At 37.5% G+C, this 17726-nt stretch overlaps 1 protein-coding gene and 1 long non-coding RNA gene across 5 annotated transcripts in view; one reads left to right on the forward strand and one right to left on the reverse strand.

Moving 5' to 3' along the window:
- Positions 1–4929, forward strand: part of ZRANB3 (zinc finger RANBP2-type containing 3) — a 329605-nt gene extending 324676 nt beyond the window's left edge. The window contains exons 20-21 of one of the 3 annotated variants that reach the window (XM_036886644.2): positions 1090–1221; positions 3184–4922. In XM_036886644.2, the coding sequence (XP_036742539.2) occupies positions 1090–1221; positions 3184–3282 (231 nt within the window). In that variant the 3' untranslated portion in view covers positions 3283–4922. Of the gene's footprint in view, positions 1–1089; positions 1222–3183 lie in introns of all 3 variants that reach the window. The other 2 variants (XM_036886643.2, XM_036886645.2) reach the window with 2 other exon arrangements.
- Positions 1–17726, reverse strand: part of LOC118912990 (uncharacterized) — a 41642-nt gene that overhangs the window by 7745 nt on the left and 16171 nt on the right. For both annotated transcript variants that reach the window (XR_008998830.1, XR_008998829.1), the window contains exon 3: positions 1364–1465. This is a non-coding gene — a long non-coding RNA (uncharacterized LOC118912990). The remainder of the gene's footprint in view (positions 1–1363; positions 1466–17726) is intronic.

The following is a 17726-nucleotide window of genomic DNA, read 5'->3' on the forward strand; positions in this document are numbered from 1 at the left end:
GAGGGGGTCCTTGGAAATGTGTAGCCAGCCAGGGAGCTGGAGCACCTGAAGATCATGAAAGCTCCCAACCTGCTGGGCAGAGTGCAGCCAGACAATTTTGTCTACCTCTCCTTTCTTCTGAGCAGTAAGCTCTGTGCAATCCTTGCCCCTTTAGTAGCCCTCTTGCTAAGGGCTTCCTTGTTAGGAAGTCTCTCAGACTGCCCAGCTGGATATGGATCCCTGCTTTCCACAAGTGGCTGGAATCTCAGTCTGTGGCAGGAATTCTGCCTGTCTTAACTTTCCAACCCTCTAATCACGAGAGTACCATGCAAGCCCAATGAAATGTAGGTTTGTGCTCCCAGAGCAGATCTCTGGAGTTAGGTGTTCAGCAGTCCCAGGCCTCCACTCCCTCCCCGCTCCATTTCTCTTCCTCCCGCCAGTTAGCTGTGTTGGGAGAAGGGCTTGGGTCCCGCCGGGCCACAGCTTTGGTACATTACCCTGTTCTGTGAGGTTTGTTCTTCTCTCCAGGTGTATGCAGTTTGGCACACTCCTCTTTCTATTGGTTTTCAGGATTAGTTGTATTAATTATATTTTCGTGTTATATGTGGTTTTAGGAGGAAGCCTGTGTTTCACGTCTCACACCGCCATCTTTAGTCCTCTCAATAGCAATTAATATTAAACTGTCATTGGTATAGTAATAAATGTATTTAGGTCAATAGTTGAAAACTGTTCAGCTCAGTAATATTCACAATTTTTAATTTCTAATCTGTTCTTATTCTTTTCTCAGTTTTGTCGTAGAGACTATATAAGCTAGTCAAAGATGCACGAGCAACTTATTTTTCCCAAACTGTCAGGAGTATTGCTATTTTATACTTTCTTATAATTTTCTCAAAATGGGTTAGGTAAGGGAAAAGTAACTTTTTCAGAAACATATTTTATTGCTTTCAAATTGCTAACTGAGAGACTTTTTCTCTTCACAATAAAATCTCTGAAAAGCCATCCTAATGTATTTTTCCTGTGATTTTGCTATATAAACATGATTGCACAATGCAGAATGAACCATTGCCACAGTGTATGTTGAAAAGTGCTGATCTTGTTTTCTTATTGCAGCTTAATGAAATGATAAGAAACCCGAGGGAAGGGCATTTCTGGCAGGTGGACCACATCAGGCCAGTGTCCAGTGGAGGAGGACAGTGCTCCTTGGACAACCTGCAGACACTCTGCACCATCTGTCACAGAGAGGTCAGTAGCACTCGCAGACACGTTTGACTCCATGCTGGGAATCAGATGGAAAATTGTGCATAAAGGTGTGGGAGATGATGTGGATGGACCTGTATCCCTGGCCTGGAATCTGAGATGCATTTTATTACTTGTATCAACTCACACTTGAGTTTCCTCTTGAGGCCAACATAAGTTCTCAGTCACAGATGGGAGAGAAGCTGCTTGTTTTTTCATTCATTCTGAGCCACGAACTTTTCACCACCACCTACAAGAAAATGAATACAACTTAGATATTGTACAGTCTTGAAGAGAGCCACACCATCAAACTAAGTTTGCTGAACTGGGGCAGTGACAAATGTTCACATTTGCAGTGAAGGATTTCCTGAAATATCTGAGAACATTAATATATTAGAAAAAATTTCATTCAACATGCAACACTGCACTCCTAGCAAAGTGTGAAACCTATGGAATTTGCTACTTGTTTGAGTTTAAATTATCTGTTGCTTGAAACAAGAAGGAAAAAAATGACAGTATTGTTTATCCACTCAGATGAATTTTCAATAGTCTAGCAAAAGGTGGTAGGATCTACCTGTTGAAGTAATCTTAGAAAGAAGCATATATATAATATATATATTCAATATGCAACTTTGTATCCAATTTTTTTTACTTATAACAGGACTTTCCCATGATAAGATAAGCATTTTCCCATGATAAAAATTCATAGTGTTTATCATCTTAAATGGCTGCACGTTATTCGAATCAGTAGCTCTTTACCATACTTTATTTGGCCATTCCCATATTGATGAACATTGAAGTTGTTTATTATATTACATTTTCTCATTCTTATAAATAATGCTGCCAAGTATTTTTTTGTATACAAACTGTTTTTTACAGTTGGATGTCATTCTCTAGGATAGATTCTCAGATTTGGAAATCACTGAGACAGTTATTTGGATAATCTGGGGACCGTAGGAATTTATCTCCAACCTGTTTCCAAAGGACTGCACTTGGTTGTGTTCCCCCCCACCTGTCAGGCAACAAGAGTGCACATTTAACCACACCAGTCGGTGCCGAATTGGTGGGAGAGGGATGGCCTTCCATTATTTTGTTTACTAAATACCCTGGTGTATTTTAAAATGCTAATCAATTATATTTCCACTTTTGACAACTATTCAGATCCTTTGCCAAAGTTCATATTGTATGAGCATTTTTTTGCCTTCTTTTAATATTTTGGATTCCTCAATTTCTTCACAGACATAATTCTTATGTAAGTGGGATCATGTCATATAGACAGGGTTTTCTGTTTTTAGTTTTAACCCTCTATTTTCTCCCCATCCCTTCTGCCTGGATCATTTCACATATACATGGACTTCAGTTGGGAAAAAGTCATCTGATATCTTAGCTGTGCAAAGTATTACCACATTTAAGACCTTATAAAAGATTTACGATATAGCAAAGGAAATTGCTGTCCCTTCTGGAATCACTTTTTCAGATTCTCATGGAAATTTTACTTCTGGGAGCAGTAGAAGAATGTGGTTCTGACTTCATACTGCTTTTCTGCATTGGCTCAGCTGTTGGGCTGGGAGTGGCTTCTGAGCCAGAGAATAGGAAGCGTGGGCCCTGGGTGCCCTGCACCAGGGGAAGTCCCAGGATGCCTTACAAGCTCCCACTTGGTTGATGTAAATTGTGGCCTTTCCCCATCCCCAAATAACTTGCTGCTCCCTGGACAGCAAGACATACCCCAAAGCAGTGTGTTTTCTCCCCAGCATCTGGTCTTGACTGAACCTAGCACCTCAGGACACTTTTACCAGAGCTACTAGGGTCTTCTGGTGGCCTGGTAGCCCCTCAATGGCTAAACAGCGGGAAGTGGGTGTGGTGATAATGTAGATTTCCCAGACTAACAGAACCCAAATCATTTTTGAGTTTCTGTAGCCAGTACTTTTTTCCTAATGTGTGTGCATGCTTTTTTTTTTTAACTTTTAGAGAACTGTCAGACAAGCCAAAGAAAGAAGCCAAGTGAGAAGAGACTCTCTAGCATCAAAGTATGGATCAGATATCACACGATTTTTAGTAAAGAAATGAAGTATGAAGAATTTTGAGTGGATGGCAAATGACTTGCATGTGGAAGAATTTAACACACATTTTTTTTCATGTTTGTCTAATATTTTAAGAGTGAAAATTTTCAGAACAAAAATCAAGGATTCAGTTGCCCTTTTCATAGTAGATACTTTTAGTGTTCAATACCTGTTGAAAGTACCTAATTGAGATTCAGCATTAAATATTTCCATGATCTTGATTTCATACAAAAATTGTGTTGCAGTTAGGTTTTGTTAAGCTTTCATTTCCCCCTACTATGGTGTTAATCTTGATATTATGCATAGACTGTATTTGAAAAATACTATTCTCAATCACATAAAAAAATGCTGCTGGATTAGTATTGGTTCTGGACTGTTGTGATATAAATGCAACATTGGAAAACAATAAAGGAAATTTCAGAGACAAATCATCATCATTCAAGAATTCTGATCTACATTTGCTCTCTTGCAACACTAAACTATGTTTTCTACCTTTATCTTGTATCTACCTACCACTTCAGCATTTTATTAAAAATAATAATAATAAAGAGAAATGTGGTATCCACATATAAATCAAGTATAAAAATCAAATGAGTATTCATATTTGAACTGACTGTTTATAGTTCATAATGCATGAGCAAAACCGAAGGTTTCTGTGATGACTGCCCTTGTACTGTTCACCATGTAAGAACTTATTCACTATGTAAGAATTTGTTCTCCATGTAAGAACTTGTTTGTTATGCTTCAGAAGATTGGAGACTGACGAGAATTAGGCTTGGGGTGGATTAATGATTGTGCATTGAGCATTGACTCCCCTATACAGAATTTTATTGTCGTTAACAACCATTTGATCAATAAATATGAGAGATGCCCTCACAAAAAAAAAAAAAAAAAAGTACACACTTCCAATGGTAAAATAATAAGTAACCGGGATGTAATGAATATAGTCAAGATACTGTAACAGCTTGGTATGATGATAGCTGGTACCTAGAATTGTCATGTATATAAATGTTGAATCACTATGTTGTACACCTGAATCTAATGTAATGTAATACTGTGTGTCAACTACCCTTCAATAAAAAATAATTATCTACCAAAAAAAAAAAAAAGATCATAACAATGAGGATTGAGAAAAAAAAAAAAAGAATTCTGGGCCAAGGAATTCTGTGATCAGCTTTCTTAGTATGCTAGAGAGACTCTTATTCACTGAATGCCTCCAAAATAGGCTTGGGGTACACGTTTTGAGTGTTGCCTGTTTGTTTTCTTTCTTGGCCAGTTGTCTTTATTCAAACAATGTTTTTGAAAATATGCTAATGAGACCTATGGTATTTGTAAACAATTCAGGGGTTCTGGGTAAAATAATTTTTAAAAATATTTGAAACAGAAAACATAAAATGTAAAATGCCACAAACTTCATTTTTTAGTTTCTTTGTTTTAATGCATGAAACTGTGCTTACTGGCAAAGCACCTTTTGTTTCCTGGTTATCATTTTCTGTTTTTAAAATCCTATTCTATTGAAGATGTATTCCTGTTACCTTTTTAAAAAGGAGTGGTGATGAAAAAGCATTTTATAATAAAGCATGATCAAGTAGAATTATGCGCTTTAAAAACAATACAATGATAATATTAAAATGTAATTGATATCCAGAAGTAAAAGAATGAGAATAGAACAAAACCAGGGCATGATCCTGCAGTATTGCCAGTCATGGAAGTGATGAGTCAGAAGTACACAAAATACAGGTCCAAGGAAGAATCACATTCTCAAAATCCTGTTTGTAAATACTGTTTGGATGTAAATCTCATTAATTTGCACATTTTCCTATTTTAATAGTAGCTGGTCTTCTACAATATAGAGGACTTGTTTCTAGAAAGATTATCTAATCATAAATTTTCCTTTCAGAGCTTTTATTAAACTTATAACTATTTCATTATAGGAGATCAACTAGTGTTTATAAATTAGGTTGGGCTTTCTTTGGCCTCCTTTCTGTTGTGCTGGTCAGGCTCTTTACAGTTTTCTGCCTCGTTGCCAGGGTAACCTAGGATTCCTGGTGGTTAAAAGCCAAGAAGCTGGCATGCTGCTCTTCCTTCAGCATGGGGTGTCTGCAAGTGAGACTCTGGTCTAAGTAGGTTAGATCTGAGTGGTGCTTGCCCCTTAGATCAAACTAGGCTGGTGGTTCTAAGGAGAAAGTTCTCAGATATGGGAACTATGATGGTTTGAAATGAAATGACCCATGAAGATGGTCTCTCTCTTTGCCAGATTTCAAAATTTCAATTAAAAATGCTATAAGAGCATCAAAAGGAATAAAATATTTAAGAATAAATTTAACCAAAGAAGTAAAATACTTGTACTATAAAAACTTAAATTTAAGATGTTGATGAAAGAAATTGAAGAAGGTACAGATTGAAGGATATTCTGTTTATGGATTGGAAGAATTAATATTGTAAAAACATCCATACTACCCCAAAGAAACTTACAAATTCAATGCAATGTCTATCAAAATTCCAATGGCATTTTTCATAGAAATAGAAAAGAACCCTGAAATTTTTATGGAATCACAAAAGGCCCCAAACTAAACTTGGGAAAGAAGAACAAATCTGGAGACATAATATTTCCTGATTTCAAACTATACCACAAAGCTCTAGTAATTAAAATGTGATGGTATTGGCATAAAAACAGATATGTAGATCAATGGAAGAGAATAGAGAGCCCAGAAATAAACCCATGCATATAGTTTAACAAAGGAGCCAAGAATATGCAATGGGGAAAGGATAGTCTCTTTGTACATGCTATTGGGAAAACTGGATAGCTACCTTCAGAAGAATGAAACTGGACTGCTATCTTATACACAAAAATTAACTCAGACTAGATTAAAGACTTGAATGTAAGACCTGAAACCATAAAGCTATTAGGAGTAAGCTCCTTGACATTAGTCTTAGCTGTAATTTTTTTGGATTTGGCAACAAAAGCAAAAACAAGCAGAGCTATATCAAACTAACAATTCTCTCCACAAAAGACCTGAAGACATACAACAACTTTTCATAACACCAGACAGGAATATCATAAACACACAGCTCCTCTCGGAGGAGCAAGGGTACTGAGTGCCACAGTGGATACCCCAGTCCGTGGGACCTGCACTGGAAAGGTGAGACCCCAAAATGAGCAGCTGTGAAAGCCACATTACCAGGGCTGATGTCCAGGAGAGCCAGGGAGTTGTAGGAAACCAACGCTCTGCTCTTAAAGGATTCACATACAGGCTCACTTGCTAAAGGTCCTGATGCAGAAGTAGTGGTGTCTGAAGCACCTAGGCCACATATGAAAAAGATTCATTGAGTGGTCTGAGGGAAGTTACAGAGGGGCAGGGGCCTGCTGAAGATCTCTCCAGGGGTAGAGGCCCTGGCAGGTACCATTTTTGGTTCTCTCAGTTTTCCTTACCAGTGCCACTTGACACACCCCTGGGTTCCTCTAGGGCCTTTCCCCACCAGACCCAGCCTGGCACCCATCCACTGTGGTCCCTGCCTCACCAGCCTTGACAGGTGAGCTCACCCTATCCCAGCACAACCTACTTGCAGACGCAGCAGCCCAGCTTGCCACAGCTGAAAGTTTGTCCTCCAGAATCCCCACTCCACTAAATACAGTGGGTGGGCTTGCCCTGGCCCACAGCTTATCCACTGCAGCTCCCACCCTACCAGAACAAGTTGGGTCATCCACCAAGGCCCCATCATGCCAAATCCAGAAAATACATGCTCCCCACAAAGGGGACACCCCTTGGATGCCTGTTGCTACTGGTTAGGGGAGCTTATGTTCCTGGACCACATGGGATTAAAACAACTGCAGAAATAGAGCTTGTCAGGCTACCACCCCAGGGTATGCACAGACAACAAACAGCCCCAGCCTTCCAGTGACCACCATTTGAAGAATGGGAGAGACAGCTGCTTTGCCTAATACATAGTGAAAACCACAGGAGGGTCAGAAAAAAGGAAGGGACAGATACAAGAACAAGAAAAACCTCAGAAAAGAAATTGATGAAATGGAGATATCTACCAGATAAAGCAATCTACCTGGTAAAGAGTTCAAAGTAATGGTCATAAAGATGCTCACTAAACTCAGAAAACAGATGAACACAGTGAGATCTTCAAAAAAGAAAAAATATAAGAAAGTTCCAAACAGCAATTACAGGCTGAGAAATACAATAACTGAACTGAAATATACACTAGAGGAGTTCAGGATGAAGCAGAAGAATGGGTTGGTGAGCTGGAAGAGAAAGCAATGGAAATCACCCAGACAGTGCAGCAAGCAGAGCAAAGAAAAAGTGAAGATTTCTTAAGAGACCTATGGGACAACATAAAGCAGAATAACATTAATATACAGATCTCAGAAGGAAAAGAGAAAGGGCCAGAAAACTTTTGAAGAAATAATAGCTGAAAACTATTCTAATCTGGGGAAAGAAATAAGACATTTGGTTCCAGGAAGCCCAGAGAGTCCTAAGTAAAATGAACCCAAAGAGATCCAGAGCAACTCACACTATAAATTAAAATAGTGAAAGTTAAAGAATCTTAAAAGCAGCAAGAGAAAACAACTTACTCATTCAAACCCCATAACATACTCATATGAGATAAAATAGAGTCTAAAATATGGATGATAATGGTAGACATAGAAGGGCATTACATAATGAAAGGGGTCAATCCAGCAAGAAAATAAAACATTGATATGCACCCAACATGTGAGCACTGAAATATGAGAGAAATACCTATGGGGAGAAATCAACAATATAATAGTAGGGAACTTTAACACATTTAACTTATATCAGTGGGAAGATCACCACACAGAAATCAGTAAGAAAGCATCGACCTTAAATGACACATTAGCACAGAGGGTCTTGATAGATACATACAGAACATTCCACCCAAAAGCAACAGAACACACATTCTTCTCAAGTGCACGTGGAACATTTGCTAGTGTAGATCAAATATTGTTACATCAAAAAACAAGTCTCATAAATTTAAGATGTGAAATATTGAGCATCTTCTCTGAACACAATGATATGAAGCTAGAAATCAATTACAAAAAGAAAACTAGAAAAAAACAAAAACATGGATATTAAGCAAAATACTACTCAACTAACATGTCAGCAAAGAATTCAAAGAAGAAATTTAAAAATAAATACAAATGAAAACAGAAATACGACATACCAAACTCTTTGGGAAGCAGCAAAATTTGTTCTAAGAGGAAAGTTCATAGCAATACTGGCCTACCTAAGAAAAGAGAAATCTCAAAGAAAAGTTTAACTTTCACACCTAAATGAACTAGAAAAAGACACCAAAGCCCAAAGCTAGAAGGAAGGAAAAAATAAGGATCAGAGTGGAAACAAATGGAGACAAAAAAAGAACAGTAGAAAACATCAGTGAAAGTCATAGCTAGTTATTTGAAAAGACAAACAACCTTGACCTCTAGGTTGACATGTCTAGCCAGTCTAACCAAGAAGAAAAGAAAGAAGGCTCAAACAAAGCCAGAAATGAAAGAGGAAAAGTTACAACTGATACCTCAGAAATACAAAGACTCATAAAAGACTACTACAAAAAATTATATGGCAACATATTGGACAACCTAGAAGAAATGGACAAATTCCTAGAAACATAATCTTCCAGACAGAATCATGAAGAAAACTTAAAATCTGAATAAACCAATTACTGGAAAGGATATTGAATTGGTCATCAAAAACCTTCCAACAAACAAAAGTCCAGGACCAGATGCCTTCACTGAATTCTAGCAAACATTCAAACATGACTTAATACTTACCTTCAAACTCTTTCAAAAAAATTAAAGAAGACAACTCCCCAATTCATTTTATGAGGCCTGCATTACCCTGATAAAACCAGACAAGGACACCAAAAACAAAAAAACATGCCAGTATCCTAAATGAACATAGATGCATAAATTCTCAACAAAATATTCACAGACCAAAGTCAACAATAAAGTATCATACACCATGGTCAAGTGGGATTTATTCCAGGGACACAAGGATGGTTCAACGTCTGCAAATCAATTAACATAATACACAAGGTGAACAGAAGGGAGGATGAAAGGCTATGGTTATCTCAATAGGTGCTGAAAATTCAACATGCATTCATGATAAAAACTCTCAACAAAAATGGGTATAGAGGGAATATACCTCAACATAATAAAAGCCATATAGGACAAACCCACAGTTAACATACTCAATGGTAAAAAGCTAAAAGTATTCTTCCATGATCAGGAAGAAGACAAGGATGCCCACTCTCAATGCTTTTACTCAACATAATATTGGATGTCCTAGTTGCAGCAGTTAGGCAAGAAAAAGAAAGAAACTGCATCTAAATCAAAAAGGAAAAAAAAACTGTCATTATTTGCAGATGACATGTTACTTTAGATAGAGAACACTAAAAACTCTACCAAAAAAACTGTTAGAACTAATAAATGAATTCAGTAAGTTTTCAGGATGCAAAATCAACATACAAACATCAGTGGTGTTTCCATACACTAACTACAAACTTTCAGAAAGAGAAATTAAGTAAGTGATCCCATTACATCAAAATGAATAAAGCATGTAGGAATAAATATAACCAAGGAAGTGAAAGACCTATTCACAGAAAGCCCCAAGACACTGATGAAGGAAACTGAAGACATAAGTAAGTGTAAAGATATTCTGTGCTCATGGATGACAAGATTAATATTGTTAAAATGTCCATAGTACCCAAAGCATTCTACAGATTCAAAGCAATCCTTATCAAAATTCCAATGGCTTTTTTCACAAAATTAGAACAAATAATTTTAAAATTTGTATGGAACCATAAAAGACCCAGAATAGCCAAAGCAATCTTTAGAAAGAGGAAAAAAGCTAGATGTGTCATGCTCCCTGACTTCAAAATATACTGCAAAGCTATAGTAATCAAAACAGTATGGTACTGGCATTAAAAAAGAGACATAGCTCAATGTAATAGAATAGAGAACTCAGAAATAAATTTGTGCATATATAGTCAATAATTTATGACTAATGAGGCAAGAATATACAGTAGGGAAAGGACAGTCTCTTCAGTCAGTGGTGTTAGAAAAACTGGACAACTACATGCAAAAGAGTGAAACTAGATCACTATTTGTACTATACAAAAATTAATTCAAAATGGATTAAAGATGACTGGAAGACCTAATGCCATAAAATTCCTAGAAGAAAACATAGACAGTAAGCTCCTTAACATTGTTTTTAGCAATGGTTTTGTGATTGACTCCAAAGGCAAGGGAAACAATAGCAAAAATAAATAGAACTATATCAAACCAAAAGGCTTCTATACAATGACGGAAACCATCATCAAAATTAAAGTGCAGCCTAATGAATGGGAGAAGATTTTTGCCAATCATGTATCTGACAAAGGGTTAATATCCAAAATAAATAAAGTACTTATACAACTTAACAAAAAACAAACAACCTTTTTAAAAACAGGCAGAGGATCTGAGTAAGTTTTCCAAAGAAGACATACAGATGGCCAACAGGCATAGGAAAAGATGTTCACTATCACTAATTATTAGGGAAGTGCAAATCAAAACCACAGAGATATCCCCTTACACCAGTTAGATTGGTTATCATCAAAATGACAAGAAATAACAAGTGATGGAGATGATGTGGAGAAAAGGGAACCCTTGTAAACTGTTGAAGGGAATGTAAATTTGGCACAGTCATTATGGAAGATAATGAACAGATTCCTCAAAAAGTTACGACTAGAACTACTATATGATCCAGATACTCCACTTCTAGATATTTACACTAATATAAAGACACTAATTTGAAAAGATGCATGCACCCCAATGTTTATAGCAGCATTATTTGTGATAGCCAAGATATGGAAACAACCTATGTGTACACTGATGGATGAATGGGTAAGACAGTATTATACAGTGGAATATTACCCAGCCATAGAGAAAGAATGTAATGCTGCCATTTGTGACAACCTGGATGGAGTATGAGGGAATTACATTAAGTGAAATAAGTCAGAGGCAGAAAGACAAAACAGTATGATTTCACTCATGCATGGAATCTTAAAAGAAAAACCCATCAAACAAACAAAACAATAAAAACACACACATAGACAAAAAGAACAGATTGGTGGTTACCAGAAAGGAAGTGATTTGGGGATTTGGGAAAAATGGTCAAAAGGGGTCAAATGTATAGTGAAGGATGCTAATTAAGTATTTTGGAGGTGATCACTTTGTAATGAATACAGATTCAAATTATAATATATACTTGAAACCTGTATATAAACTGTATATAATGTTATTTACGAATTTTACCTAAAAAAAAAAAAAGAAAAGGAAATCCTGCCATTTGGGACAATGTGAACTTGGAGGGCATTATGTTAAGTGAAGTAAGCCAGACAAAGACAAATACTGCATGACATCACTTGTATGCGGGATCTTAAAAAAAGGAAGAAAAAAAGTCAAGTTCATATAAACAGAGGGTAGAAAAGTGGTTACTAGGGTCTAGTAGGTAGGTGAAATAGAGGAAATAGAGTTAGATCAGTTAGATTAAACGGCACAAACTTTCATTTAAAAGATATAAATAAGGCCTGAGGCTCTAATGTGTACCATGGTGACTACAGTTGACAGCATTGTATTGTATAATTGAAATTTGCTAAGTGAATAGAACTTAAAATATTCTCACCAAGAAAAAGTTTTAAAAAATTGGTGTGTCAGTTAACTTGATGGTGGTCATCCTTGCACAATATGTATATGTATATGAAGTTATCACACTGTACATTTTAAATATCTTACAGTTTTGTCAGTTACTCCTCAATAGAGCTGGAAAAAAGTGCTATAAGGAACAGTGAGCATTTGCCACACAGGACACTGGCCCGTCCCCAGCCCGTCCCGCTGCATGTCAGAACTGTGTCCTGCTTTCCCCTAACTTGATCTACTTTCCCTGTGGGGCCCGTTGAGATGAAGCCTTCTCGGACTGACAGTAAAGGTAGAGATGGATCAGACAGAAAAGACCTCAAAGACCTTCGAAGGTAAATACTGCAGGGGCACTCCAAGGAGGTCCTTCTTTGTTCCTCACAGTCTGAAAGACCAGCTAACCTCTGTGGGTTGCAAGGTTCCAGCGGGGGGCACGGAGCGCGTCAGGGGAAGCCGTGGCTGCTCTGCAGCAGCAGGGCGGAGCGCCCCAGCAGAGAACGGCTGCTACCCCACGCGAGATGGAAATCCGGTGAAACAAGAAAAGAGCCAGGCGGGTGTGGAGGAGGGGTGCCCGCTCGGAGAAGGCTGCCAAGTTGCAAGACTCAGTTTAGGCTTAGGAGAGAAAAGGCTCTGGACCCAGGGAACAGGACTGGGAATTGACAGCTGGGGAATGAACCCGGGGGAGCATATGCCTGCCCCGGGGAATGCAGGTGTGCTGGTCAGTGAGGCCGAGCCCTTCCCCCGCCCCGGAGCCCGGCCCACTGAAGCAGGCTGCCGAGGAGGCGGAGAGGGCTTCCTGAGCTCGGTGGCTCGTGCACCCAACTTGTCCACCGCCACCGAGTGACATCAACTTCCACACACTCTGATGACTGATAAAGCTGCTTTTGTAGCCCCAGAGTCATGAAGAAAGATCTCAAAAGGAATTTCTGAAGAAACCTATTCTTAGCATTAATCACAGCCTCATGTACATCTCTTGGGGGAGGTTTTCTTGTGACAAATGAGTACTTTTCAATAGTTTCTTAACTGTGGATTGGAAAAGGATTCTCTGCCCACATGTCTTACTAATAAATCTTCAAATCCTTGAGTGAAACATTTAAAATACAGTTTCTTTGGAAATAAAAATATGAAGCACTTTAAGTTATATGTCTTAGAAGTCAGCAGCATTCTGAGCCCTTCAGAGTAAAATGGGGAAAACGTGTTTACTTAAAGGATACAGAATCATGGAGCTCAAACATTGAAAATAGGTGATGGAAATAATATCTCATTTTCTGTTGTGTATTATTAACCTGCCTCTCATTCCACCTTTTTCATTCTTTTAAACTGGAAAATTGTGAACTCCTAGTCATTGCACAAAACTGTTTGAATATCCAACCACCAGAAAAACATCCCATCTCCTCTCTCAGGTTTGTCGGTTGCTTTATATTGGGCAGGTGTTTTGCCACCCTATTGTGTTTGTATTTACCACTGAGAAATGTCACGGGTATTAAAATGTGCTGTGGGTCTCAGTATTTGCTGCCTCTTGGCTTCTCCAGCTTCTCTCCTATTCTCTGCAATTACTGACTAGCTGTCTCAGTAGTAGATTCTTGCTTTTTTTTTTTCTATAAACTGACATATGAAACACCGTAGACATACTGTTAATTATTTTGCATTTCCTAATGTTCATATTTCAGTGTCTCTACTCTTCTACACCTGCCTTCCTACAGAGTTCAGCATTACGTTACAGAAACCCCTGCATCCATATCTATGCAACAGCTAAGGTCTGTTTAAAAAGATCTCAGCAGTTTTGACTTAACCTACAAAATGAGCTTTAAAAGAAACGCTGTCACAGTACGTGACCCTAGTCCATCCCCAGCACATACAGTTTACCCAGATGCCCCACACAGCCCAGTCTTGGTTATAAGGCCAGGTTGCTACACTTCAAAATCACCTGTACAATTCTGAAAAATGATTTACCTGCTTTCCACAGAGTATTCCCTTACAGAAGTGTATCTACCTTATGCCTCAGGCTTCATCAAATGGGCATTCTAAAAGGCAGATGTGAGGCATTACTGTGCTGTTTGGAAAACTGCCGTAGATTACTAAGCCTCTCACCACATCAAATTGGGAACCAGTAGACAGATGAGATGCAGGGGTCACACAGATGGAATTCAAAATACCAGTTTTGAGGTTAATAAAGTAGCATTGGAGATCATGGCATGGGTATGTTCCACAGTCAAGCTGATACTTGTGGCCCTAAGTCCAGTCGGACCTTGGGGAAGCCCCCACTGCAGAAAAATAGGAGTCTTAATTTACCCTGGAGAGCAAGTCCCTTAACCTGAAGTCCCACCCCACACCCACTTGGCTTCAGCTTGGGGATGAGAGAAGGACCCCAGGCTTATCTTTAGGGCCTGTGTCCTTGGCACATAAGTTTTCAGAGCAGAAGGCCCCAGTCCTGTATTCAAGCTGATGAGAGAGAGGGAAAGGGCCAGCAGTTTATCCTCTGTGCCTTTTCCTAAATCCTCCAACGGCGTAACTCACTCGGCCTTCTTCAGGGAGGCCGAATGAGGGGGCAAAGAGAAGCCAAACATTTCCCCTTTTAGCAAAACTTAGGTGTGAGGCATGGATGTTTCCCTTCAGCACTGTATGCCATCTTTCTTACGTAGCACAATGATAAAATTAGTTCCTCGTGAATGTTAGCCATCCCTGAACCCTGGAAATAGAGTCACTAGTTGCTAACTGCCCTTGGGCATTGAAAGCCATCTGCCTCCCTGAAAGCAATTCCTGCCCTCTGTCCAGCTTAATGTGCATCTTGGCTAGTAGACATTTTAGCCATATTAGACTTCCAACTCATGAACACAGAATGTCCTTCCATTTGTTTATGTCTTTTTAAAGTTCTTTTAGTTTAACTGCAGTTTTTAGTTTACAAGTCTTTTCTTTCCTTGGTTAATTCCTATGTATTTTATTCTTTTTGATGCTATCACAACTGAGATTGTTTTAATTTCCTTTTTAGACTGTTTACTGTTGGTGTATAGAAATGTAACTGATTTTTGCATGTTGATTTTGTACCCTGCAACTTCGCTGTATTATTGATTAGTTTTTTGGTTGTGTGTGTGTGTGAGGAGCCAGGGTTTTTTACATATAAGATCATATCATCCACAAATAGAGATAATTTTACTTTTCCATTTCTAATATAGATGCCTTTTATTTATTTTTCTTGTGTTTTTGCTCAGGATAGAATTTCCACAGTATAACTTCTTGAACAGAAGTAGCAGAACTGAGCATGTCTTGTTCCATATCTTAGAAGAAAAGCTTTCAGTCTTACTGAAACATAGACATTACGTTAGCTGTGGGCTCTTCATATATACCTTTATTATGTTGAGATAATTTCCTTTTATGCCTAGTTTACATATTCTTATCATGAAACGGTGTTGAGGTTTGTCAAATGCTTTTTCTGCATCAATTGAGATGATCATGTAATTTTCCTCCTTCAATCTGCCTTATGGTGTATTACATTGATTTTCATAGGTTAAACCTTCCTTCCATTTCATAATAAATCTCACTTGGTCATGGTGTATAATCCTTTTAAAATGCTGAATTCAGTTGGCTAACACTTTGTTGAGAATTTTTGCACTGATGTTCATAATGCATGTTGGTTTGTCTTTTTCTTGTAGTGTCTGGCTTTGGTATCAGGGCAGTATTTATAGAATGAGTTAGGAAGTCTCATGGAGTTAGGAAGTGTTCCTTTCTCTTCAATTTTTTTGAAATTGTTTGAGAACGGGTGTCAGTTCTTCATTAAATATTTAGTAGAATTCATCAGTGAAACCATCAGGTTCAGGGAATTTCTCTGTAGTTGTTCATTACTAATTCAATCTCCTTCCTAGTTATACAGGTCTACACAGATTTTCTTTCTTCTTGATTTAGTCTTGGTAGATTGTCTCTAGGAATTTGTCTATTTCATCTAGACTATTCAGTTTGTCAGTGTTTAATTATTCATTTTACTCCCTTACAATTTTTTTATTATTAGAGAATCAGTAGTAATAAACCCACTTTCATTTCTGGTTTTACTAATTTGAATCTTCTCTTTTTTCTTCATTCATCTAGCTAAAACATAATCAGTTCTGTTGATTTTTTCCAATAACCAACTCTTGGTTTTATTAATTTTCTCTATTAGTTTTCTATTCTGTCTATTTCTGCTCTAATATTTATTATTTCCTTTCTGCTACTAGCTTTGGGTTTAGTTTGCTCTTCCTTTTCTAGTTCCTGAAGGTGTTATGTTAGTCTGTTGATTTGAGAAATTTCTTCCTTTTTTATATAAGCATTTACAGCTGTAAGTTTCCCTCTTAACCTGCTATGCTGCATCCTGTAAAGTGTGGTTTGCTGTGTTTTTATTTTTATTCTTAAGTATCTTTTAATTTCCCTTGTGATTCTTCTTTGACTATGTGGCTAAGTGTCATTTAATTTCCACAAATTCTGTTAATATTGCAGTTTTCCTTCCAATGATAATTTCTAACTTCATCCCACTGTGATCAGAGAAAATACTTTGTAAAATATCTATCTTTTAAAAACTATGAAGATTTTATATGTAGCCTAATGATACAACCTGTGTTGAGATTGTTTCATGTGTACCTGAGAAGAATGTGTGTTCTGTTATTGTGTAGAATGCCCTGTATGTTTCTGTTAGATCTACTTGGTTTATTATATTATCTTCTTTCTTTTGGCAAAGAAAACGAGTCTTCTATTTCTGTAGTTATATTCTGTTTGGCTGTATTATCCACTGTGAAGAATGAGATATTAAAGTCTCCAACTCTTACTTTAAAATTGTCTATTCTTTCAATTCTGTCAACTTTTGCTTCATATGTTTTGACGAACTGTTATTAGGTACATAAATGTTTCCAGTTATAGCTCCTTGTTTTATTGAAGCTTTTATTAATAAATATATAATGTCCTTCTTTGTCTCTTGTAACCTTTTTTTATTTAAATAATACTATTTTGTCTGATACTGGTATAGCCACACTTGCTGTCTTTTGATTACTGTTGCATGGAATATCCTTTTCTATCCTTTCACTTTCAAGCCATTTATGTCTTTGGATCTAAAGTGAGTCTTGTAGACAGTACATAGTTGGATCATGTTTTTTATCCTGTCTTCTAATCTCTATCTTTTGATTGAAGCATTCGATCCACTTATACTTACTGTAATTACTGATGAGGAAGAACTGCTGACATTTTGCTACTTGTTTTCTATGTACCTTATACCTTTTTGCCCCTCATTTCTTGCATTACTGTCTTCTTCTGTGTTTAGTTGATTTCTTGTAATGAGACATTTTAGTTCCTTTCCTTTTTACAAGGTTTCTAATGAGAAATCTGCTGATAATCTCATTGAAGCTCCCTTGTATATGATGAGTCACTTCTCTCTTGATGCTTTCAAGAGTCTCTTGTCTTTTGACAGTTTGACTGTGTCTCAATGTGGGTCTCAAGTTATTCTAGTTGGAGTTTATCAAGCTTCTTGGATGTTAATACTCATGCCTTTCATCAGATTTGGGGAGCTTTCAACCATTCTTTCTTCAGATACTTTTCTTATCTCTCCCTCTGTTCTCCTTTCTCACGCTCCTTATGAGTGCCCTTGCTGGTCTGCTTCATGGTATCCCCACAGGTCTGTAGGCTCTATTTATTTTTCTTCAATCTTTTTTCTTCCCATTCCTCAACTTGATCATTTCAATCATCTTTTCTTCAAGGTTGTTGAATCTTTCTTCTGCCTGCTCAAATCTGCTTTT

This window comes from Manis pentadactyla, chromosome 8 (genome assembly GCF_030020395.1).
Source record: "Manis pentadactyla isolate mManPen7 chromosome 8, mManPen7.hap1, whole genome shotgun sequence".
Lineage (NCBI taxonomy): Eukaryota > Metazoa > Chordata > Mammalia > Pholidota > Manidae > Manis > Manis pentadactyla.